Raw genomic sequence first — 26,461 nt, forward strand, 5'->3', positions numbered from 1 at the left:
AGTAAGGCAGAGCTGTTGGGCTCCAGACTACAGCAGTGGAATCTCCTGGCAGTGATGTTAGGGTTTCCATGTTCCGTGACCGTCAAAAGGATCTTGTCCCATTCTTCTTCATGGAAGGTGATCTTGTAGCCTGCAACAACATCCATGGTGTGATGGCAGCCCTCAACATCGTTCACGATCCAGATGAGTGGAGACTGTTAATTGATTCATCGAAGACGAGTCTTAAAGCTGTTTTACTGCATAATGGCAATGTTTTGCCATCAATTCCAGTTGGTCATGCAGTCGATATGAAGGAAACCTATGACAACATGAAACGACTTTTGAGGTGCATAAACTATGACCAACATCAGTGGCAGCTTTGTGGCGATTTGAAGGTTGTTGCTCTCTTGCTTGGTCTGCAGACTGGATACACAAAGTACTGCTGTTTTCTCTGTGAATGGGATAGTCGTGCAAGAGATTCCCACTACATCAAGAAAAATTGGCCACTCCGACAGTCATTGGAGCCTGGGAGGAAAAGCGTTCAGCATCCACCACTTGTTGAATCAAGGAAGATTTTGTTACCACCCTTACACATCAAGCTGGGTCTGATGAAGAACTTTGTCAAGGCCATTGACAAAACACAAGCAGCTTTCAAGTACCTCCGTGGAAAATTTCCAAGGTTAAGTGAAGCTAAGATAAAGGAAGGTGTCTTTGTTGGTCCTCGTGAACTTCTTCGAGATGATGCATTTGACCATGCACTGCGTGGCAAGGAAAAGACGGCATGGAAAGCCTTCCAGTTAGTGGCAATAAATTTTCTCGGATACAACAAGGCAGACAACTACAGGTTGTTGGTGGAAAACCTCCTCAAGGCATACAAAAGCCTTGGTTGCAACATGTCACTAAAGATACATTTTTTGCACTCTCATCTAGATTTTTTTCCACCGAACTGCGGAGCAGTGAGCGATGAGCACGGCGAGCGATTTCACCAGGACATTGCAACAATGGAGAAACGCTATCAGGGCAAATGGAGCCCATCAATGCTTGCAGACTATTGCTGGACAGTGACAAGAGATGCTCCATTTAATGAATACAAGAGACAAGCCAAGAAGAGCCGAGTAGACACTGAATAGGACTAAATTATGTACATAATAGTTTTTTGCCTTTTGTTTCATAATAAATTTTATTTATATAACCCTTTTGCTGATTTTTAAAGTGTTACATAAACAGGACAGGTGAAATATTATCATGTAAAGCAACCATAAACACATGAAAAGACCTAGGTTTACAATTTATGATTAAAATTCTACTATCTACACAATATACAGAGACATAAAATGTAAAAACTTAAATATCTTAGAAACAGTAGCCAATCAGTTGTTTTAATTGTCATATTTGAATTCAGCACATCAAAATACATAATAAATAGCACATTTTATCTCTGAAACAGACGACTTCTCAAAAATTGTAGACCAGTGTTATAAAACCAAAGTCCCTGCTTTTAATTACAAGTATTTATTTAAGCACTTTGGACTGAATTCGTCTCTGGTATTGTCTCAATGTTGATTCCAATTGCTTTCAATATTCCAGTGACTTTAGTGGATTTTCACTAGGTATGAATCTAAATTCTTTTGTTAGTTTGATGAGTAATTTTTTCTATCACTTGTCTTTACTGTCAATCCACAATTCTAGTCTCTTCCGATGAAATTCACTTGTCAGTAGAAGGCCCATGCAAACCCCTCCTGCTATAGAGATCTCAATTTTCCCCTTCTCATGTGAGTTTGGGATGGAACAGTCACACAGAAGGGGCTCTGTTCTTCCTGGGCCTGATCCAAAGCCCACTGAAGTCAACAGACTCCCATTGACTTCAATGGGCCTGGGATCAAGCCCTCTGCACTGGGAAGATGGGCTACAGGCCAACTCTCAATGTGCCAGCAAACAAGATGTCTGTTTGGGGCCAGGTGAGGCAAGAAGGCATTGGATACATTCTTATTCACTTTACAGTATCTGGTAGGTGCTGATCAGGGATGTGGGGGGGGCAGCAGCCCAAAGACTACAATAAAGTCTGTCCCTAGGTTGATACAAGAATGATTTTGTTCCCACAACCATTACACAGGATAACAACCCCAAACCTGAGTACATATTCTTTATGCAGGATTCGGTGTTTCTCCCTGACAGAACTGTGTTAATCTCTTTGAGCCATCATTCACGCTGTGTCATTCAGATGGTACTTTTTTTTTTCTTTAAATCTTTTAAAATCTGGGATTTTGGAGAAAGCTTTTCCTAAGCTATAAGAAATCAAGAGGATTGGCAATGAAGTGTCACTGGAAACTGTTGCTGGTAGCTGACTAAGTCCATTTACTATCCCTGTGGGGAAAAAAAAGACGGTAACGCAGACTCCAGTCCAAAACAAATATAAATTGGCAATTATTCAGATGTTTCCATATGAAGAAATTGTAGGCAGGGGACATATTCAGGAAAAAATCTAAATATAGAATGCGTTAAGTGGTCCCTAATGACCTGCTAGGTTCCCTTCCATTCTGATTTTATTCTGAAATGTGAACTCAGGGGACACCCGCAGAGATATGAGATATGCAGCATGTTTCTCTTGGTGATGGATTTTACTGCAAGGGAACTGTGATGGAAATGTGAGAGCAAACAAGCCACCTCTAGCATGAAGTGAGAGTCAGTCAGTGATACAGGTGCTAAATGGCTTTCCTATGCTTTTGTGTCATCAAAGATTATTTTGAGTTTATGAAAGTGCTATTTCTGGCCCAACAACACCAGTGTAAAAAGGAGTATTCCATGTTTCTCATAACAGGAAAGAGGCAAGCATAATCCAAAGGAAGTGTCCCCAGTTTAGCCATTTGGAAGTACTAAGCTAACAATGTTTTTTACCTTTAAAGGGAGAAGACATTGACAATTGGAAAATCTTTATTTATAGTTTTTTTTTTTACCTGTTCCTAAACCAAGACCACAAACTTATTTCCTTTTTTGGGGGGGGTGGGGGTGGGGGGAGGGGAGAGTGACTTTTTCGCTCTGATGCTCTTTCTATCTTATTTTCTTAAGGGTCATGTAGATTTAATTCCATTTACTGAAATCTATATATTGTAAAAAAAATAGTCTGTTAGGAAACATATCTTACTGGCTTATTTGAAAGATTTTTCAGAATCATTGCCCATGTGTGTAAACAGTCCTTTGGATGGTACACATTTATAAGTTGTAAAGATGTGTGCCTTGTATCCCGCCTTACATTTGAGTTGGGTAATTATGAGGTATTGTGAGTAGGTGAGTCCTTCGCCACTCTGTCAACACAGCACACATACAGACAGAGTTAGCATTCAAATCTCACCCCTCTGGGGTTTTCCTTTATTATTAACTTAAGGGCAATTAGCAACCTTTTGTCAAGCTGCCTTCTAAAATTGCTGTTTCTAGGGATTTTACCTGAAAGACCTCCTGTTTGACCCCTTAATTCCTCTCAGAATAACATTTTATAGTACTTTATATATTAATCACTATATAGATATTAACTAATTGATTCTCACAACACGTCTGTGAAGTAAGTAAGCATTCCCTTTTTGCCTAAAATCATACAATGAGTGAACCAGGATTAGAACTCAGAACTTCCTGACTTTTAATCCTGCACTTGGTCCAACAGACAACACTGGCTTTACTTAAAGGCTCTCCATTTTTTATCCTCCTGAGTTGGGATTAATTAGACTCACCTGGTCTGACTATCAGATGAGTCAGAAGAATAGCTCTGCATTTCCATGCAGGCTCCTAGAACCTGACACCTTTTCACAAGGACATCCTAGCTGACTGTATTGGTATCCAGATTGTTTCCTCCTTTAGTTTTGTTCTTGTGACAATTCTCTGAACCCTTTCAACTGCTTGTCTACTCTGTTGGGTGAAGTCATTTTTCTACCACTTGTCTAAGCACTCTGAATGAAAATGAAACTCTGGAATGCTCATTATGAAAGGTGACAGAAAATATTATTTTAAAAATATATTTGTGTTTAGATGCAGCTGTGACTAATGTAACAATTTGTCTTCTTCAGCTATCAGGTTTGGGCGAATGCCACAAGCTGAGAAGGAGAAGCTCCTGGCAGAGATTTCCAGCGACATCGACCAGTTAAACCCAGAGTCTGCTGATCTTCGAGCCCTTGCCAAGAACTTGTATGACTCATACATAAAGTCCTTCCCTCTGACCAAAGCCAAGGCGCGGGCGATCTTGACAGGAAAAACGACAGACAAATCAGTTAGTTTTCTCTGGTTTTTTTAAAGTAAATGATTTACCACATTGACAACACACTAAAAAAAACCCAACCCTTTGCTGTTGGCAGTTACATATTTCAAGCTGTGTCTGAAACACAGGAAATGTTTTTAGATAGGATAAGTAAACATAATTTGAAAAATCTCCAAGTTCACCTAGTAAAATACTTGAAATCAGTACAAGAATTTGAAGGTCATCTTAACCTTTTTGTACTCCTCGATCCATTCTTCCTATTTCCCCTGTCCTCCACCATAGTTTATCTTACACATTATCTCTGTAATAGGTCTATCTGTTAGAGGATAGGCAGCAATACTATTGCAAGCATCCATACAGTAGTGTATTACCAGTACCAGCTGTGAACCCAAGATATGTTCTAAACCCATGTAGTTAAATGATGATAGTCATATCCTCCTTGGTTTCCTGCTTTGTAAGTGTTGAATGATTCACGGAACCAGCACTGTCACCCACTCCCCCCAAATATACTGCGTGTTCCTAAGATATAATGATGAGTTCCTGCATTTAAGTTAGTTATCTTGGTTAGTTCAGTATCCTGTGGTGTTAGAACTTAAATTTTAAGGAAACACATTATAGGAAAATCTGTGTAAGTTAGCAATAAATGTATATGTATTTGTGGGTTCCCTTGAAAAATGCAACATGTAAAGATTTTTTTTATTATACAGCAATATCTCTGTAAATCAGTATAAAAGTATGCATCTATGACATCCTATTAAACACAGTGGAGTTTTGTTTTATCATCATTCAACTACATGGGATAAAAAACGTTTCCAAAAATAACAGCTATTGGTGTTGATGTGTTTCCTTAGGCTGAGTATCAGGGAGTTTGTTAGTTAGGACCGCACTGAGGCCAATTGATTTGATTTTCTTTGATATTTTCTAAGGCAGGAAAGAATTTCACACTATTTGATTGCTACTAAAGGCTTGTCTTCACTACAAAGTTAACTCGAGTTATAATTCAAGTGATGCCCCAAACTCAAGTACCATCCACACACAAAAATCCTTCCCTCAAGTGTGGCAGTGTTTTAACTCAATTTGGCTGGCCCCTCAAGAGGTATAGGCTAAAGCATAATTTGTCACTTGCTAACATGACTGTTCTGTAGTGTGGACTCAGGCTAGCTCCACTGTAATGCCGCTAGTCCTCCAACATCTTCCTACATGTGCCCAGAATAGACAACTTTTCACACAGTTCACTGGGAAAGAATTCATAGAGCGGTTCAGCTTCCTGCAGAGCAAAGAACCATGAGATACGTCCCTAAGAATTTTTAGTGCCACATATGAATAAGTGTAACACCCGTGCAGACATAGCAGCCCAACTGTTATTTTGCAACATGCCCACTCTCTCTCAAGCTAATCTAACTCAAAAGCAGTAACTTGAGTGTAGATAACTTAACTCTGCAGTTAAGACATACCCTAAACTTGCAAAAGAGCCAGTGAGAACAGTTATAATCTGACCTGCCTTGGTATTAATATGCTTAGTAGAAATTTTGCTTCTATGCATGTATCTGATTTGGGAAGTGAACTGTTTTATGGATTTGTGTTTAGGCTTTGGATCAAACCCATAGAGATCAGTCAGGTATAGAATAATCATCAAAATGGGCATTGCCAAGTTGATCCTTACACTTTAAGAAGATTTGCATGCATATTTTATGAATAATTATAAGCAATAGAGGTGTGTGAATCATTGACAACAAAATTAAGAGTCTCAAAGTTTGCCAAATTTTTGCACTGTAATGTGAATAAAAAATTAGTGCACTAAAGTGGACCTATTATGAAACCAAAATATTTTCATTAAGAAAACACATGAAATAGTCACTTCATGTGGGTTTGCTTCAAAACTTTAACAGCAGCCATTGATCTCTGCCATGTGACATGGGTATTACTTTTTCTCTCCCTGACCTACGTCACACAACTGAGATAAAAAAAAAAGAAAGATAAGTCTTTTACCAAGACATTTGTGTATCTCAACTTTCTTGCACAGATTACAGCATGTACAAAATATCAGGTGCATATGACTAAGTGAAATGATGTTAGCAAGAATTTCACTAACAATATTTTGCTGTTTTTTACAGCCCTAATAATATCACATTCCAGTTACTGTATTTACTTGCCTTTGAGGTCTAATTAGCCAACTGCAGTGCCTCTAGAAGATAGGCTTACACATTGGAATATGGTAGAAAAGAGGGAGGTGCTGCACAATCTGTGTACAGCTGGCCTTTCCAACAGGAGATCAGCATCTGGCAAGAAGAAAACAGTTGCTATGCTAGGGATATTCTGGTTCTGAATGGGGTACCATATGTACAGTGATCCCAGGCAGAGGTTGGAGGGGAGAATAGAAGTTGTGCATATAGTACATTTCTCCATGTGTATATGTGGTATTTAAGTCCTTTCATCCTAGAGAATCCCAGCCCTGCAGCTTCACTCTGCAGCTGCTCACTCTGCCTTTCTTTCAGCTCCCTCTTAAGCTTCTCACTATGTTACAATAAGCAGGAAAGCAGTTGGCAGAAGGAGCAGTGAGAAAGGGAGGGAAAAGGACACCAGCAGTTCTAGACTGCTGCTCTTCAGGCATGAGAGTAGCTCATGTAGGTAGAGGACAATGCTGAAAGGAAAGCAGTTTTTTCCCCAACCTCTCTGTATCCTGAACAGAGGGCAGAGAAGCACAGTGGTAGTTTCTTTGTGTCTCATATCCCATGAATTCAAATGGAAGGCAGGCCAGCCAATTTCTTTTTCTTGGAGAGAAAGTTCTGACCTGAGAAACTCCACCACTTGTAGCAGTGCCATTTTTTTTAAATTAGGAAGTAGAGCAGCTTTCCTGATTGCATTTTCTCTCATCCCATGTGTGCCACTGTATTAATCAACAATGGATACGGATGTTGTCCAGATCTTTCTGCTAAAATAACCAGTAGTGAAACATTTAATAGTATCAGCATTTAAACTGTTAGGTTTCAGAGTCAATACCTCATTGAGAAAAAGGGGCAGTTCAGATCTTTCTTAAACCCTGATTCTTATCTCTGTTTTAAACTCAGTGCAGTTATTCCTAATTCACACACAAGAGTATCTGAGATCAGAAATAAGTTCTTGGAGCTATTATTTATCTCTCTCTGCAGACTCTGTCAAAGACTACTGCTTTGGTCCTCAATAGGGTTATCAACCCTCCAGGATTGTCCTGGAGTCTCCAGGAATTAAAGATTAATCTTTAATTAAAGATTATGTCATATGATGAAACCTCCAGGAATACATCCAACCAAAATTGGCAACCCTAGTCCACAACTAGAAGGTTTTCTTCCTGAGCAGTAGGGCTAGGAACTATTTTTCAGGGACTGCTTAAATCCTACATAATTGAAGAGTGTAAAATTTTGGGGACCAAAGGTCTCTTCCTAGTTGCAAATTAGCATTGCCCCCTATTTATAAAGGATGTTGAAAGCCTTATTTAATAGATAATTGTTTGTTTGTTTATTATGAATAAGAGAGAGAGAGATGATTGTTTTGTATAACAGTTCAGATCTCACTGCTCATATGTTTGTGGTAGAATTAATTAGCTGACTCAAGGGCAAGAGCGGTCTGCCAGGTTATAGTAGCTAACATCCAAGCCATCAGAGCAGGATCAAACTTAATTATATTGTTTTTTGTCTTTTTTTAATGTATACTGCTGATTTTCCAATTTCTTGCCTCATAAAAGGAATCTTTATACATTTTTTTAAAAACTGGTCTCATTCTTCCATGTTAAACTCTGTAAACCAGATTCTGACCTTATTTATGCTATTGTATGCAACAGAGTTTGACTCTAAATTGTGTGTTTATATACTAAAAATGCCACCAGCTATTCTCACATACTTAAACTGATGCAATTAGAGTTAATATTAAACCAAGCAACTGTCTGCTTTATCTAATGTGTTCACGCTGATTGGACATCTAAACAGAATTGACTGAGGCTCTGACCCTGCAAACACTTATGCACACAAATAATTTTATGTATATGAGTAGTCACACTCAGGTCAATAGTAATACACACTGGCGTAATGTTATTCACATAAAACTGTTGGTAGGATCGAGACCTAAACACCCAGCATGCCCTGGGCCCAGTGTAAAGTTTGGGCAGGAGTTTTTAGGGGTGAACTCTTCTTCATTTGTTCCAAATTTGTGGTAGGACAGCACATTCACAATTTTCATTCTGAGAAAGCTGCATGAGATCTGAATGAACTGTACTGCTATGCTTTGTTGGGTGGTTAATTAATAACTGTCTGGACTTTGTAAGTGACTTGGTAATACCTGAATGTTATGCTGATGCAATGCTCATGCAATGTATATAGCGTACCATCACATGATGCTCTATTTAAACCAATCACCAGGCTAGAGTCTGCCATAAAACAATACATAAATAGACAAACCCCTATATAATTGCTACCACTTTTCAGGCCATGTTTACGTACCACTGGAAGAGTGGATGCACTCAGTCAGTAAATAATGATTAAAACTTTTATATTATTTGTACTGTAATGGACTTTGTGCTATGGAACAGCAAACTGTTTACTATGGGCACAGTTTAAATTTATACCTTTTTTAATTGCAGTAGCATCTGCGTCACCTGAAAATGATTGGATATGCTAAGGTAGTATGTGGAATCTAAAATTACTAAGTAACAAGTCCTCATCTGGAATGTACAGCGCTCACCAGCCATGGCAAAATGAGCTTCAGGTTACAGAGTTCATTTGAGCCTTTAAATTGCATTTTTTTTCTTGGCTATTGTCAACTCTTTTTGTTTTTCATTCTGTAATATGAGTGGGCTGAGCTGCACTGAAGTATTGTTATCAGCATAGCAGAACAGTAAGCAGGGAACAGATGTTATCCATGATAGGGCTAGCTCAGTGGTTTGAGCATTAGCCTGCTCAACCCAGGGTTGTGTGCTCAATCCTTGAGGGGGCCATTTAGGGATTGGAGCAAAAATCTGTCAGGGACAGTAATTGGTCCTGCTGTGAAGGCAGGGGACTGGACTCAATAACCTTTCAAGGTCCCTTCCAGCTCTATGAGATAGGTATATCTCCTTATAACAAATGATGCTTTTCTCACGTTTTGGTGCTGGAGGAGCAACTAGGAATCATAAGAACATAAGAAAGGCCGTACTGGGTCAGACCAAAGGTCCATCTAGCCCAGTATCTGTCTACCGACAGTGGCCAATGCCAGGTGCCCCAGAGGGAGTGAACCTAACAGGCAATGATCAAGTGATCTCTCTCCTGCCATCCATCTCCATCCTCTGACGAACAGAGGCTAGGGACACCATTCTTACCCATCCTGGCTAATAGCCATTTATGGACTTAGCCACCATGAATTTATCCAGTCCCCTTTTAAACATTGTTATAGTCCTAGCCTTCACAACCTCCTCAGGTAAGGAGTTCCACAAGTTGACTGTGCGCTGCGTGAAGAAGAACTTCCTTTTATTTGTTTTAAACCTGCTGCCTATTAATTTCTTTTGGTGACCCCTAGTTCTTGTATTATGGGAATAAGTAAATAACTTTTCCTTATCCACTTTCTCAACATCACTCATGATTTTATATACCTCTATCATGTCCCCCCTTAGTCTTCTCTTTTCCAAACTGAAGAGTCCTAGCCTCTTTAATCTTTCCTCATATGGGACCCTCTCTAAACCCTTAATCATTTTAGTTGCTCTTTTCTGAACCTTTTCTAGTGCTAGAATATCTTTTTTGAGGTGAGGAGACCACATCTGTACACAGTATTCGAGATGTGGGCGAACCATGGATTTATATAAGGGCAATAATATATTCTCAGTCTTATTCTCTATCCCCTTTTTAATGATTCCTAACATCCTGTTTGCTTTTTTGACCGCCTCTGCACACTGCGTGGACATCTTTAGAGAACTATCCACGATGACGCCAAGATCTTTTTCCTGACTCGTTGTAGCTAAATTAGCCCCCATCATGTTGTATGTATAGTTGGGGTTATTTTTTCCAATGTGCATTACTTTACATTTATCCACATTAAATTTCATTTGCCATTTTGTTGCCCAATCACTTAGTTTTGTGAGATCTTTTTGAAGTTCTTCACAATCTGCTTTGGTCTTAACTATCTTGAGTAGTTTAGTATCATCTGCAAACTTTGCCACCTCACTGTTTACCCCTTTCTCCAGATCATTTATGAATAAATTGAATAGGATAGGTCCTAGGACTGACCCTTGGGGAACACCACTAGTTACCCCTCTCCATTCTGAGAATTTACCATTAATTCCTACCCTTTGTTCCCTGTCCTTTAACCAGTTCTCAATCCATGAAAGGACCTTCCCTTTTATCCCATGACAGCTTAATTTACGTAAGAGCCTTTGGTGAGGGACCTTGTCAAAGGCTTTCTGGAAATCTAAGTACACTATGTCCACCGGATCCCCCTTGTCCACATGTTTGTTGACCCCTTCAAAGAACTCTAATAGATTAGTAAGACACGATTTCCCTTTACAGAAACCATGTTGACTATTGCTCAAGAGTTTATGTTTTTCTATGTGTCTGACAATTTTGTTCTTTACTATTGTTTCAACTAATTTGCCCGGTACCGACGTTAGACTTACCGGTCTGTAATTGCCGGGATCACCCCTAGAGCCCTTTTTAAATATTGGCGTTACATTAGCTAACTTCCAGTCATTGGGTACCGAAGCCGATTTAAAGGACAGGTTACAAACCTTAGTTAATAGTTCCGCAACTTCACATTTGAGTTCTTTCAGAACTCTTGGGTGAATGCCATCTGGTCCCGGTGACTTGTTAATGTTGAGTTTATCAATTAATTCCAAAACCTCCTCTAGTGATACTTCAATCTGTGACAGTTCCTCAGATTTGTCACCTACAAAAGCCAGCTCAGGTTTGGGAATCTCCCTAACATCCTCAGCCGTGAAGACTGAAGCAAAGAATCCATTTAGTTTCTCCGCAATGACTTTATCATCTTTAAGCGCTCCTTTTGTATTTTCATCGTCAAGGGGCCCCACTGGTTGTTTAGCAGGCTTCCTGCTTCTGATGTACTTAAAAAACATTTTGTTATTACCTTTGGAGTTTTTGGCTAGCCGTTCTTCAAACTCCTCTTTGGCTTTTCTTATTACACTCTTGCACTTAAGTTGGCAGTGTTTGTGCTCCTTTCTATTTGCCTCACTAGGATTTGACTTCCACTTTTTAAAGGAAGTCTTTTTATCTCTCACTGCTTCTTTTACATGGTTGTTAAGCCACGGTGGCTCTTTTTTAGTTCTTTTACTGTTTTTCTTAATTTGGGGTATACATTGAAGTTGAGCCTCTATTATGGTGTCTTTAAAAAGGGCCCACGCAACTTGCAGGGATTTCACTTTAGTCACTGAACCTTTTAACTTTTGTCTAACTAACCCCCTCATTTTTGTATAGTTCCCCCTTTTGAAATTAAAGGCCACAGTGTTGGGCAGTTGAGGTGTTCTTCCCACCACAGGGATGTTGAATGCTATTGTATTATGGTCACTATTTCCAAGCGGTCCCGCTATAGTTACCTCTTGGTAATCATAGAATATCAGGGTTGAAAGGGACCTCAGGAGGTCATCTAGTCCAACCCCCCCTGCTCAAAGCAGGACCAATCCCCAGACAGATTTTTGCCCCCGCTCCCTAACTGGCCCCCTCAGGGATTGAACTCATAACCCTAAGTTTAGCAGGCTAATGCTCAAAGAATTGAGCTATCCCTTCCCCAGAGACTGACCCAGCAGTAATGAAAGTAGATGTTTAGTAGGCTACACTCATGGAGTCATTATTCCATCCAGTTATTTATATGAAAAATATTCTGCTGTTGTCAGGACTGGAAGAACATGTGCAATAAGCCTTGAGACATATCTATCCTTTTCCTACTATGTGCTTTCACACATCTTGAAATTTAAAAGATAGTGTCATAGTACTGTAGGCAAACAATTAGTGATGTATCTTACATTGTCTTGTATTTTGACTGAAACGAATGGCCTGTTGCTAGGTTTGCCAGCTGGTCACTTTTATAATGGCACAGCCAGTTTCATTTTAGGCCTTGTCTGCATAAGAAAATTGTGCTAATTTAACTAAATTGCTTTAGAAACTGATTTAATTACATTGGTGCAACCTTCTTATGTGGATACTTTTGTTTCAGTTTTTTAAGAGTGCCTCATATCAGTTTAGCTTAACTAGGCTTCTAAACTGATTTAATTAAATTGAAACAATGTTCTTATGCAGACAAACCCTTCCAAGTGGATTGTATGAGCAGGGACCCCATCTACTACTGGAGAAATGGTCTGAGTTAAACAGGATGAAGTTTAACAAAGACAAATGCAAAGTGCTCCACTTAGGAAGAAAAAATCAGTTTCACACATACAGAATGGGAAGAGACTGTCTAGGAAGGAGTACGGCAGAAAGGGATCTAGGGGTTATAGTGGACCACAAGCTAAATATGAGTCAACAGTGTGATGCTGTTGCAAAAAAAGCAAACATGATTCTGGGATGTATTAACAGGTGTGTTGTGAGCAAGACACGAGAAGTCATTCTTCCGCTCTACTCTGCTCTGGTTAGGCCTCAGCTGGAGTATTGTGTCCAGTTCTGGGCACCGCATTTCAAGAAAGATGTGGAGAAATTGGAAAGGGTCCAGAGAAGAGCAACAAGAATGATTAAAGGTCTTGAGAACATGACCTATGAAGGAAGGCTGAAAGAATTGGGTTTGTTTAGTTTGGAAAAGAGAAGACTGAGAGGGGACATGATAGCAGTTTTCAGGTATCTAAAAGGGTGTCATAAGGAGGAGGGAGAAAACTTGTTCACCTTAGCCTCTGAGGATAGAACCAGAAGCAATGGGCTTAAACTGCAGCAAGGGAGGTCTAGGTTGGACATTAGGAAAAAGTTCCTAACTGTCAGGGTGGTTAAACACTGGAATAAATTGCCTAGGGAGGTTGTGGAATCTCCATCTCTGGAGATATTTAAGAGTAGGTTAGATAAATGTCTATCAGGGATGGTCTAGACAGTATTTGGTCCTGCCATGCGGGCAGGGGACTGGACTCGATGACCTCTCGAGGTCCCTTCCAGTCCTAGAATCTATGAATATGAATCTATGAATCTATGAATCTACTATCTTTGAAATTGCTTTTAAGTCTCTGCAGCCAGACTACAAGAAGTTAAGTCTTTAAGAATCAGTGCCCATAGAAAATAACTTGTTGCATTTGGAAGATAAAGATATTTGTTGTAGTGATGATAGGAATTATGTAACCAGATGGGATGCTTTGTATGCTCATTTACATGCCAGTACCCAGAATTTTCAGGCATCTTACTTCTATTTCATAGCAGGAACCTGAGATCCAGGAACAAAGCAAACAGGTATGATGGGCTTGTAGGTAGGTGCATTGAGTCCTTGTCAGAGAGCAATGTAAATTATTTTGCAGGAGTGGCATTGCAAAGAGGTTAAAATCTTCATTTTGTAAGCATTGTCAAAGAATAGCAGGATTTTCTTGTGCTGACTTTAAATATCAAAAAAGACTAGTCAAAGACAATAACAAATACATTCCTCAGAGAGACTGCACAGTTCCCAAGACTGATTTCTAAAGGTCTGGTTCCAAATAAAATACTTACAAAGGTATTAAAAGGTTTTACCACCAGATTTTTGTATATTCTTTGTATATTTTAGAGTGATCTGGATTGCTTGGTAACCAGGGCACAACCAGACAATATGCATTTTAATATAGTTAAATGTAAATACATACATGTAGAAACAAAGAATGTAGGCCATACTTAAAGGATGGAGGGCATAGTGAATAATCAGTTCAACATGAGCTCCCAGTGTAACACTGTGATCAAAATAGCTAATGCAGTCCTTGGATGCATAAACAGGGGAATCTCACATAGGAGTAGAGAGGTTATTTTACCTCTGTATTTGGCACTGATGCAACCCCTGTCCAGTTCTAGTGTCCTCAATTCAAGAAGGATGTTAATAAATTGGAGAGGGTTCAAAAAAGAGCCACAGGAACTATTAAAGGATTAGAAAACATGCCTTATAGTGACAGACTCAAGGAGCTCAATCTATTTAGCTTAACAAAGAAAAGGTTATGGGGTGACTTGATTACAGTCTATAAGTATCTGTATGAGGAATAAATATTTTAATAATGAACTCTTCAGTCTATCAGAGAAAAGTATAACATAATCCAATGGCTGGAAGTTGAACCTCAACAAATTCAGACTGGAAATAAACTGTAAATTTTTAACAGTGAGGGTATTTAACCATTGGATTCTCAATCAATGGCAATTTTCTAATCAAGATTGGATGTTTTTTCTAAAAGATATGCTCTTTTGGGGAATTATTTCAGGGAAATTCTATGGCCTGTGTTATACAGGAGGTCAGGCTGGTTCCTTCTGGCCTTGGAATCTCTGACCTATGAATTTTGTATGTCTGGTTTCAAAGGGCAAATTGAAGACTTAAACAGAAACTTTGGTATATGTAGAATTGAGGCAGAAAAGTAAATGCCAAATAGAAATATGTAGCATCTTGTGGTTATTTATTATTTTATTTTGCTTGAATAAGAAGGGGATCAAACATTCACAGCTACATACGTAGGTCTCAGTTTGAAGAAATATTTCTGCAGCTGCAACACAATAGAGTGGTACTAAAGATAGCTGATATCTTACAAATTGTAGCTCTCCCTTATCCACATCTTTCTCCCCTCTCAAATGTAACATTGTGGTTTTCCACCCAATTTCACAATTAAACAATTAAAATTGTATGTTTCTTAGAAGCAGAACATGATCCAATTGTTGGCCCATGTTTAAATTACTTTTTTGGGAGTCAGTAACTTAGGGCCTGATCCAGTGCTCATTGAAGTCAATGGGTTGAATACATGAAGGCTAAAAGGCATGTTAGAAATTATACCTCCCGTGTTTCTTACTTCAGTTGAGGTGAATAACAGATAATTACTTATGTGTGGGAAAATGGAGGGAAGAGAGAGTGAATTGTCGGGGGAAAAAACAAATATTACCAAATGATTTGGAAGGGTGCATTCTTTGTTTTTCCCAAATAAACTAATACAATCCTGGGTAAATGATGCATGTACTTTATTTAAATAATTTGGCCCCAAGGATAGAGATTCCTAAGATAAATTCGTAGTATTCACTTGTCCACTTCTTTTAACAGTTCTTGTCATTGGGCTTCACATCTGTTTATTTCGAAAAAGATTGTTTCCAGATCATAGAAAAATAATTTTGCTGCCATTAGTTTTGCTAATTTGTTTTCAAATTGACTTATTCTAGTTGGGTATTTTTAACAGGCAGACTCATTGTTGTGACCTGAATTTGCTTTATTCTAGTTTACTTTTTTGCATCAAGGACTTTTTTTTCTCATTAACAAGTTACTTGAGTTTAAAAAACTCTTAAGTCCTTTAATATATCAGTGTAACAGAAGATGCCATTTACAAGATAGTCACGGTAAAACAGTTTTGATTATTTGTAACACTTACTAGGACTTGTATTTAAAAATGAGCATAACAGCATATGAAGTAATATAAATGTGACCATATTGTGTCTATAGAAAAAGTATTGTACCAACATAACTACAAATTAAACATTTAAGGGTAATATATTATTGGATGTAAACTATTAAAATACATGTTAAAGAGATAATATTCTTTTATTAACAAACTTTCTGAACTTTGAATTCTTATAGTAAAACACTTGTGAAACTAAGAGAGGACAAAAACATTAATAGACACTTTTTAGGAGTGAAAATCAGTTCTGTATTTTAAAAGAAATTGCTTTCCTTGAATTATTTAAAAAATTACCCTCTCCAAAACCCAAAACTCCAGGAAGTGGGTTCCCAGCAAGTGTAGGAAATCTGTAGGAATTACTTGGCCTTTCTGCAAACCATTTTTAATGCTGGAAGAAAGTTTGCTTTAGTGGATTTATCTGAATTGTAACCCAAAAGCAAAACTATTAGATATATTGATGTGTATTTACACATCCCATTTCAACTTTCATGGGTTTTTTAACAATGGTTTATGCCTTTATAGTATTTCAGTAGGACAATGTATGTAAGAAGGACACATGAAACTCAATCCCATTTTTACTTTTATTTTTAGCCATTCGTTATTTACGACATGAACTCCTTAATGATGGGTGAAGATCAGATCAATTGCAAACATGTGACACCCCTGCAGGAGCAGAACAAAGAGGTGGCAATTCGCATCTTCCAGCGGTGTCAGTTTCGCTCAGTGGAGGCAGTGCAGGAGATCACAGAATTTGCCAAAAGCATTCCAGGTTTTGTGAACCTTGACCTGAATGACCAAGTAACTCTCCTGAAATACGGTGTCCACGAGATCATATATACATTGCTGGCCTCACTGATGAATAAAGATGGAGTTCTCATATCCAATGGACAAGGATTCATGACGCGGGAGTTTCTGAAGAGCCTGAGAAAACCTTTTTGTGACTTTATGGAGCCCAAATTTGAGTTTGCTGTGAAGTTCAATGCACTGGAACTAGATGATAGTGACCTGGCAATATTTATAGCTGTCATTATACTCAGTGGAGGTAAGCACTGCCTTATTTAATACACAATTTTATATAATAGACTTGCTACTTTTAACTCCTGTGAAAACAGGACAAGGGATCACTACTAAGAGATCGAGACCAGATTGCTTAAATGTACCTTTGATCAGCTGTCTACTGACTTGATATTCCTTGCCTTCCTTCAGTCATTCCTTCAAACTGCCAGTAATAATAAATAATAAAATAATAATTAATGGAGATATCCCATCTCCTAGAACTGGAAGGGACCTTGAAAGGTCATCAAGTCCAGCCCCCTGCCTTCACTAGCAGGACCAAGTACTGATTTTGCCCCAGATCCCCAAGTGGCCCCCTCAAGGATTGAACTCACAACCCTGGGTTTAGCAGGCCAATGCTCAAACCACTGAGCTATCCCTCCCCCCCATGTGCAAATGTGCTGTTGTTACTGATTGAGCTGGACATGCCTGCTGAGTCAGCAGTATTTTTCATCTTAAAAAAATTAAATCAGAACTGTCTTACTTAAAACAGGAAGGGTGGGAATCTTACCAGCAAAACCATTTAAAAGTCACCCTACTGTAGTAAGAATTCTTTTACACCTACAATTAGCTTGTGCAGCCTCTTAATTTTATATTAATAGCTTGGATTCAATAAGAATTTCAAATGAATAAGTACTCAGCATTTGACTCTCAGGAATGTAAGGTTATTTGAATTCAGTCAATGATATTGACCCACATAGGGTTTTGTTTACCTTAAAAAGAAAAAAAAAAGAATGAGTTACTCAAGAAAGTGAGAGCCTATTAACAGTAGGAAAAAAACATGCCCTCATGGTTTGCTCAACCTTTTCCATGCTTCTAGGCTAATAGCAATGTCTATGCTTTGTGGACAGAATGGGTACAGAAGTTAAGGCATCAATGTGTGTGCAATGTCTTCAACTTTCTGCCAAAGAGGACAGTGAATTTTCACTCTTCTTTAGAAGAAGCAATTGGTATCGCCTGCCTTTTTCTAATTCTGCCACATCTCTGGTATTCTGTGGATCAGTTTTCAGGCAGCTGTCCAAAGCAGCACTCTTTCCATAGAAAACCAGATACATCAAGCCTACACTGTAGGCCAGAGTCAGCTCTTCTATGCTGGTGCAGCCCCATTGACTTCAGTGGTGTTGTACAACTGTAACCCAAATGAGAATTTGGCCCAGCTGGCCTGTATGCTTATTCTCAGTTCTGCACCACAGATGTCATGGCAGGCCTGTTCTGAATTCAGATCTGCAACACAGCAAAGCAGAGTGCTTTTTTATTGAATTATCTTTAAACATAAACACCATATGCTAACCTACAAAAATCAAACATTTTGTTTGGAGTGTGTTGTTATGTATGATATACCATACATCATGTTTAAATTAATGTAAAATTACTTTCTGGCATTCTGTTTCATTCAGGGAAAATATCACAACATGTTCTATTAGACTAGCTAAATCCACTTCAAACAAGTACAATTCTTCTCAGAAGACCTTTGCTTGAGCAAGACTTTCAATCAAATGGATCCCTGAGGACTTTGTATTAATTCAATAAAGCAGAATATGATATGAGTACATTTTTGGTTGGCTGGGGGGGGATGGAATTATACAAGCTTAAAAAGACACTCCAGAAAGTGAGCCAATAAAGTCTGAGTTTTCTGATATTACAGAAAAGTTAACAGATGAGAAACAGGCCTTTTAAAGCTCTCCCATTTCTAATTGAAAAAAGGGAACTCATAATCTGTAGCTGCAAAACTGGATCTGTTAAATTTCAGTGGTGTTTGTTTTGCATTAGAGGAAACAAGTATGAGGTAAGTCATCTTACGTTTTGGATCCCAGGAGGAGAATAACCCACTAAGAAATGTTAACTTCTGTGAACCAGATTAATCAACCAATAATAATTTTTCTTATATGAATAATCTGAAAACCGAGATTCATGTACCACTTTCAGAATTTAATTAATTAGTTTTAATTAGTTCAGAATCTCATCCAGTCACTGTACATACAAATCCTATAGTTTTCTGATATGAAAACAGATGTCTGAAGGTGATATCTTTCTACCTGCTTTCAAGACTGTTTTAAAATAAGAAAGACGATGTTTTGAAAAAGCTCATCCCTTATCTAAGACAATGACATCTCGCTTCCTACTTGGGGATGTCCTCTAGTCTATAGAGTCAAATTGTACATATAACAAACTAATTTTTATAATCTGTATTCCAGCTGTAGTTTATATTAGTATGGTCTGTGGGAGTACATGAAGTACAGTGTTCCTTCTTTGCAGTAGGTAATTTAATACAGACAGGTCCGACAAAGTATGGAAGTGAAGCCCTGCTCTTTTGGATGCTCTTGCTGATGTTTCAGCGGGAAGTTAGCCTACCAAAATATTGAAGAATCAGGCCAGTGTCACCTGAAATTATGAGTTCTAAAACCACTATGTCTTTATTCAGAGGCCACTGACTCAAAGAATACTGTAATGTTAAAGCCACCTCAAAAAGTCTTTGGGGTATATGTTGCAATACCATAGAAAGGGGCGGGGGGGAGGGGGAACCTAGTGACTGCTCTCAGAAACTTACAAAAACACTCCAGCCAAATGCTTTGTTTCTGTATAAGTGATTCTGTCATTGCCTAGGGAAGTAATGTTGGATACACTTTCTCCTTAAGTGGTACCTCTTACACTGTTTAAAGAGAAGAAGAAAGAAAAGAAGAGCTGGAGATATTTCCAGCTGAAACATTACACAGGAAAAATTTCTGTTTGTGAAATGAAATCATTTGGAATTTATCACAGTTTCTCTGAAACTTATAAATTGCTTGAGACTGAAACAGTAGCATTTATGGCCTATTTTACAAGGCAAAATGCCCACATCAAAATGACAGAGAGAAGCGACAAATTAACCATAATGGCAACAAATTAAAAATAATTGCACCTCCACAGTCACCCACTTGAGTTCTAGCTGAGCCATTCAAAGCACAGTGGGCCAGCTCATTCAGTTTCAATCACTTCAAATGTTGCACTGTGCTCATTATTATAATGCTAAACAGCTGTTCTTAATGTGCTTTTGTACATTTTGCTTAAAACGAATACTGAAAATGTTTAATTCAGGCAAAAAAAATTAATTACATAAAAAAAATGCTGATGAGACAGAGTTGCCGTTCATGAGCAACAGAATAATTCCCATTTCTTAAAAGAGACATTTTTTATCCCATTGTTAGCAATGTAAAATTTTCATCAGAGCATTTTTTTTAGTTACTGTAATTTTGAGAAATGCATTCTGGTAAAATGAGATTTAGAAAAATGTTTTCAGAAAGGTTTTTTTCATTTCCTGTCATCACCTGCCATCTAGCCCCACATACACCTAGAGGCAGATCCTCAGCTGCTGTGAATGGTCACAGATCCAGTGAAATCAATGCTAAGGTTGCCTCAACCTCTTGCAGGCCATTAAAAACAAGAACTCTAGGATGATAGATGTATTTGCTGTTCTGTGACACCCATGCAACCCTGGCCTCAATAGGTAAATGGTTGTGCTATTTAACAGTAAAAATTTTATTAAAGTTAATGTTTAAAATCAAATTTACACAAGTTAAGAGGGACGGTACTGTACATGTGGGGTCAGGCTTGGGTTATAAGGGATTACAAGCATCGGTTACAAGGTTCACGAGATACATACATAGTACATAACCAGCATAGACCCAGATTGGGGTGCAGGAGTTTTTAAAACGTCAGTGGATAAGTGGTCTCGGGTACGCCGCCCATAGAATGTATTTAGAGTCCAAGTCAGTATTCTTGTAGTGAATAAGTACGTGGGTGAGGTGTGTCCCTTGGTTCATCAAGGAAGGAAGTGGGTTTTTTCCCTGACCGGCATTCTCGATTACTTAACCTGGTACTAACGGTGTCCCATGATGTGCTCCGTGTAGATGTCTCTGGACCACTACTAAATTAGAAACATTCCAAGAAGCTGAGTAGTGTGTTCAAAGGAAGCCCTTGAAACAGGAGATCTGTTTCAAGGAGATCTGAGAGGGAGCAGCATGTAGACTATATAAGATTTTCAGCAGTTCCATCGAGAAAAGGACTGTTTCTTCATGCAGTATTTTCTTTCTTTAAAAAAAAAATCCTGTAAATAAGCTTGTGAATAGTGCCCTATTGATACCCCTGGAGATCTTGATCTGCAGAACATCTATGGCACTGGATATGCAGGCTTCCCCCTACAGTCCTACCAATGTGCTGCAACACTGACCTAGAAGGGCTACCTTTAAGGGGTGAGAATAGTTCAGGCTTTATACCCATTCAGTCCTTAAACTGGCTGTCAACAAGGGCAGATTTAAGACACCTTTTCTCTGGTAAAAGGATTGCAACTATATGCTCATTATTAGGGTCCTACCAAATTCACGGTCCATTTTGGTACATTTCATGGTCTTAGGATTTTAAAAATCATAAATGTCATGACTTCAGCTATTTAAATCTGAAATTTCACGGTGTTGTAATTGTAGAGGGTCCTGACCCAAAAAGGAGTTGTGGGGGGGCCACCAGGTAATTGTAGGGGGTGGGTTGCGGTACTGCTACCCTTACTTCTGTGTTGCTGCTGGCGGGGGCACTACCTTCAGACCTGGGCAACTGGAGAGCGGCGGCTGCTGGCCAGGAGCCCGGCTCCTAAGGCAGAGCCACTTCCAGCAGCAACACAGAAGTAAGGATGGCATGGTATAGTATTGCTACCCTTGCTTCTGTGCTGCTGCCTGCAGAGCTGGGCCTTTAGTCAGCAGCTGCCACTCTCTGGCTGCCCAGCTCTGAAGGCAGCAGCACAGAAGTAAGGGTGGAATGGTATGGTATTGCTGCTGCTGGCGAGGTGCCGCGTTGAGAGCTAACTGCCGCTCTCCGGCCACCAGCCGCCACTCTCCAGCCACCCAGCTCTGAAGGCAACACAGAAGTAAGGATGGAAATACCACGCCCCCCCTAAAATAACCTTGCAACCCCCCCAAAAAACCCTTTGGGGTCAGGACCCCCAATTTGAGAAACGCTGGTCTTCCCTGTGAAATCTATATAGGATAGGGTAAAAGCACACAAAAGACCAGATTTCACGGTGGGAGACCAGATTTCACGGTCTGTGATGCACAGATTTCACTTTTGGTAGGGCCCTACTCATTTCATAGGCAGTCATTATCTTTCAAGTTGGAAGGCCACTTGCTCCATACCAAAAGAGAAAGTCCTACATATAAACATTTATGATGGGAAATGATGCTTGAAAAACTAATATTTTTGTATCAAAATGGAAAGAAATCTCATTGTTTAATAGTAGGTATCAAAGTAATGCAAGCAGACTGAAGGGGAAATATTAGGCTTCAAAAGTGGTCTGTTTTGTGCCCATTTCTGAATTAATTTGAAAGCACGCTTTTTCTCCGCACTAGCATACCCTCCTTCCTATAAAGTTTGTAATTGACAAGATTACTGGAAAAGAGACAAAAGTTTGTTGATGGAGGCTGCAAGGGAACCTCTGTGAGAGGAAGGCCAAAGGGGAAGAAGGAAAGGGCTTTTTCTATTGTTCCTGGTCCTCTTTTTAAGGGGAGTAAGACTTCTAGCTGTGCACATTAATTTGGATTGGATTGGTAGAAAGGAGTATCTCATTTTACAAACTAGCACAGTGGTGAAGGCAATTCTAAGCCTAGCCCCTCCAAATATGTGTAAATCGTTGTTTAATTAAGCTAAAGTTAACTGTGTAGAACTTATTCTCCTCTGTGTCTCATTTACTTCTCTGCTGTGGTTTCCTGGTGTTTTTTAATGTTGCTAAAATACGTGGTAAAGAGCTTGAGGTATCTTTAAAATTCTATAAAGCTGAGTGTGGCAGTGGTATGATATTTCTGTGAACCTTTATTTCACTGGTCAAGATCTCATGCCGGTTGCATATAGAGAGAATGAAAATTTGTTTGATTGGCTGTTTATTCCCATTATGTCTCTGTCTTTTTTTGTTCAGGTGTGTTTGAGTTTATAAAATACTTCTCCAAATAGAACTAAAGAACTCTTTTACGTGTATATGTATATGTATTTATGGGGGGTTATGTGTATATCCTACAGATAGAAATACTTTTACATATGAAGGACTAGAGCATTTACTACTAAATTTCTGATTCTATTACGTTGCATCCCAACTGTGAAATTGTATTAAGAGAAAGTGAATTAAAACATTGATACACTGAGGCTCTTATTCAGAAAAGTACTAAAGTACATACTTGAGTTCATCCATAATATTAAGTAGATGGGGGTCATGGATCAGTGTTCACATTGCACTCCCCGTCAATACGCGGGCCAGGGAAGCTCATGATCCAACTGGCAGACCAAATTCAGTGATGAATCTTGGTCACGTGCCACCTGAGGCATATTGTGCATATGCTAAGAAGATTAAGTACATGGTTAAGTGTTTTGCTGAATCAGGGTCTGATTGACCCGACACCCTACCTTACCCCAACAATATAGCACACTGAGCACTAAAATGCATGCTTAACTCAGGGCATGGCTACACTTGCAGATGTAGAGCACTGTGAGTTAAACCTGCCTTCGGAGAGTGCAGTAGGGAAAGCGCTGCAGTCTGTCCACACTGACAGCTGCTTGCGCACTGGCATGGCCACATTTGCGGCACTTGCAGCGGCATTTGCAGCGGTGCATTATGGGCAGCTATCCCAGCATGCAAGTGACTGCAACATGCTTTTCAAATGGGGTGGGGTGGAGTGTGATAGGGAGTGTGTTGTGTATATGTGGGGGGAGAGAGAGTGGGGTTTTGTGGGGCTGAGAGCATGTCAGCATGCTGTCTTGTAAGTTCAGACAGCAGCAGATTTCCCCTCCCCCCCGCCTCTCTCTCATTCCACACTAATGGCTTGCATGCTGGCTGTCAGAAATGGAGCTTTGAAAGGGCATTTCCACATTCCTACAGGAGTTCAAAACAATGACAAGAGTGGCCACTTGACTTAAGGGGATTATGGGACGTTTCCGGAGGCCAATCAGAGCACAGTAACCCAACACCTCGTTCACACTGACGCCTGTGCATTGTAGCCAAGGTGCAGCAAACGTTATTCCTCTCGCCGAGGTGGAGTACCAGCAGCGCTGTAGCCATGGAGACAGAGCGCTGTACGTGCTTTGCCAGTGTGGACGGGGAGTGAGCTAGGGCGCCCGGGGCTCCTTTATTGCGCTGTAACTCGCAAGTGTAGCCAAGCCCTCAGTTTTCACATTTACTTTGCTTTAGAAATTGTAGAGAAAAAGAATCTTTTAGAGCTTTTCCTGTGGTTTTAGAATTAATGTTGGGGAGTTTACCATGCTTACAAACTACTATATTAAATACAAATAAAGTTAAAACAATGGCTTTTTTTAAAAGCACATTCTTAGCATATCTGTACCATATGTGTCTTCAATTTGATTTTTCTTACTTTACTGATCAAACCAAGTTTTTACTTATTAGCAGTTTAGAGCATGTACATCTGGAGTCTATACAGACTCATGCATCATCAGTAAAATGACAGCTTCTGCATCACTGTTGATAATGCACAGCCAAAAAAAAAGCTAGCTTCACTCTCAGATCCTATGCTGAGTTTGTAGAGCTGAATATTAGAGAAAAATTATCCTTTTGTCTTGTAAACAGAGGTGTATTAAAAGCAGGATCCTTGTGATCCAGATTCCTTGGTTCAGAGTGGATCCCTACACTGTAGTGAGTCTGAGCAGAAGCCCTGACTGACTCTGGGGAGAGAACATACACCAAGAACCTGTCTCTGTGGGGTAAACTGGGATGAAGTATTCTGCTTAGGTAGGAAAGAACAAGGAGTCTGTCAGAGGGTTGGGGGAAAGAAATGTCTCAGGAGAAAGGGATGCTAGAAGTTTTGGAGAATGGAAGCCTTCTTTAGTCTTAATTCACTCCTGCTTATAAATTTAGCAAATTTGTTCAGGAAGTCTCTGAGACAGAATAAATAGGGAATTTACTGGGTCATTTTTGCATAGTCATTCCTCTGACTATAGATGGTCCCAAGCTAGGATTGCCAAACCTCCAGAATTGTCCTGAAGTTTCCAGGAATTAAAGATTAATCTTTAATTAAAGATTATATCATGTGATGAAACCTATAGGAATATGTCCAACCAAAATTGACAACCCTAGTCCAAGCAGTAAGTCTGGTTCCAGATCCCAACTCCACCACTTAATAGCCCACAAATTTGGGAGAATGTTTGGATCTGGGAATTTGGTCTGACCTGTTGTAAAAAGGTCTGGCTACAAAGTTTGGATCCAGATCCAGACTCTGTCAGTCTAAGTGCATTCGGACCGAGGATTTTGGTTCAGGCCTATCTCTGCTTCTGACTTGTCGGGTCTCTCACTCTATGTTTTGGAGCAGTTCGTGAGCCCAGAGTAGCTGTTCTTTGTTAACTGCTATATTAAATCATTTAACCACAATATGAAAAATTTGAGGTTTCATCACTGAATATTACCAAGGATTTTAGCATTGACCGTTACAAAATTACCCTTGTAGTAATCATGTTCGAACAATGAAATACTTCCTAATCAGACCAACAACTGCAGATAACTACTGTGGGCTTTGAACCAAAAACCTAATGAGTGCACTGCATGTTACAGACTGGTAAGTAAAACCCAAACTGCTGAGTCATATCTGCCTCTTCTACAGAAATAGCACTAGAAAAAAAGTGTTCAATCAGCCATTATGTCTATGTATTTTATAATATTACGATTTCGGAATGTGTATTTAAACTGTAAATGACCTTGAATAATGATGATTGTTATAGACATAAAATGTAATGTAATTTTGCATGCTAGCATCAAACCTAGAGACATGCAGATGGACATTTTGGAATAACAAAAAATATAGTTAATTTTAAGGACATTCAAGCCTGAAAGAGGCTTTCAAATATGTAAAACCTATTTTTTGTCTAAGAAAAAGTGAAGTATCACTTTAAACAGATATAGTCAGGTAATTTAGACCCAAAATTTGGGGGTTGTTTTGAAAAAAAATGTTCTACAAATCTCAGAACAATTTTAATTAATTTTTTTCCCAATAATTTAAGACAGTTTATTTGGATTTAAACATTTTCCTGCAGTGTTTCCAAACCAAATGAAATAACCTTGTGCTAATGAATGGGAACCAGAAAGCAAAACTAACCAATAATGAACAAAAAGTGAAATGGTCTAGTTTACTTTCATTGTCCAAGCCAGGCAAAAGACAAGTAGTTAGCAATGAGTACAACTGGTGAAAAGTAAATTAGACTTTTAAAATACTTTCAGTTTTAATAACCTGAAATGACCTTTGTAACATAGATGAAGAAATAGGTCTTAAAAATTATGATGGTTCCCTAAGTTCCCTCTAAGCTGCACAGCTACCTATTAAGTGTTGCGGAGGTCCTCAGGGCTGCGTCGGGGAGAGATGCCTCTCCCCAAACCCCGGACCTGCTGCGGCTCCCCTCCCCGGCCCCGACCCAGGCCAGCGCCGAATTTACCGTGGCTGGGGGACAGGTGCCCTTCCCCAGGACCTGACCAAGCCCAGCCCCAGACCTGCTGCAGCCGGGGGACAGGCGCCCTGAAACCAGCCCAGTCCCGGACCTGCCGCGGCCAGGGGACAGGTGCCCCTCCCCCAGCGCGAACCTAGACCTGCTGCGGCCGGGGGACAGGCGCCTCTCCCCCCCAGCCCGGGTGCTGCTGCGGGGAGAGAGAGCTG

General features: G+C 39.5%; 1 protein-coding gene across 1 annotated transcript in view; it reads left to right on the top strand.

The window, feature by feature from the left end:
- Window positions 1-26,461, top strand: part of PPARG (peroxisome proliferator activated receptor gamma) — a 50,462-nt gene that overhangs the window by 18,204 nt on the left and 5,797 nt on the right. The window contains exons 4-5 of the mRNA XM_065407260.1: window positions 4,035-4,234; window positions 16,338-16,788. Coding sequence (XP_065263332.1) covers window positions 4,035-4,234; window positions 16,338-16,788 — 651 coding nt within the window. The remainder of the gene's footprint in view (window positions 1-4,034; window positions 4,235-16,337; window positions 16,789-26,461) is intronic.

The sequence above is a fragment of the Emys orbicularis genome, chromosome 7, assembly GCF_028017835.1.
Source record: "Emys orbicularis isolate rEmyOrb1 chromosome 7, rEmyOrb1.hap1, whole genome shotgun sequence".
NCBI classification, from domain to species: domain Eukaryota; kingdom Metazoa; phylum Chordata; order Testudines; family Emydidae; genus Emys; species Emys orbicularis.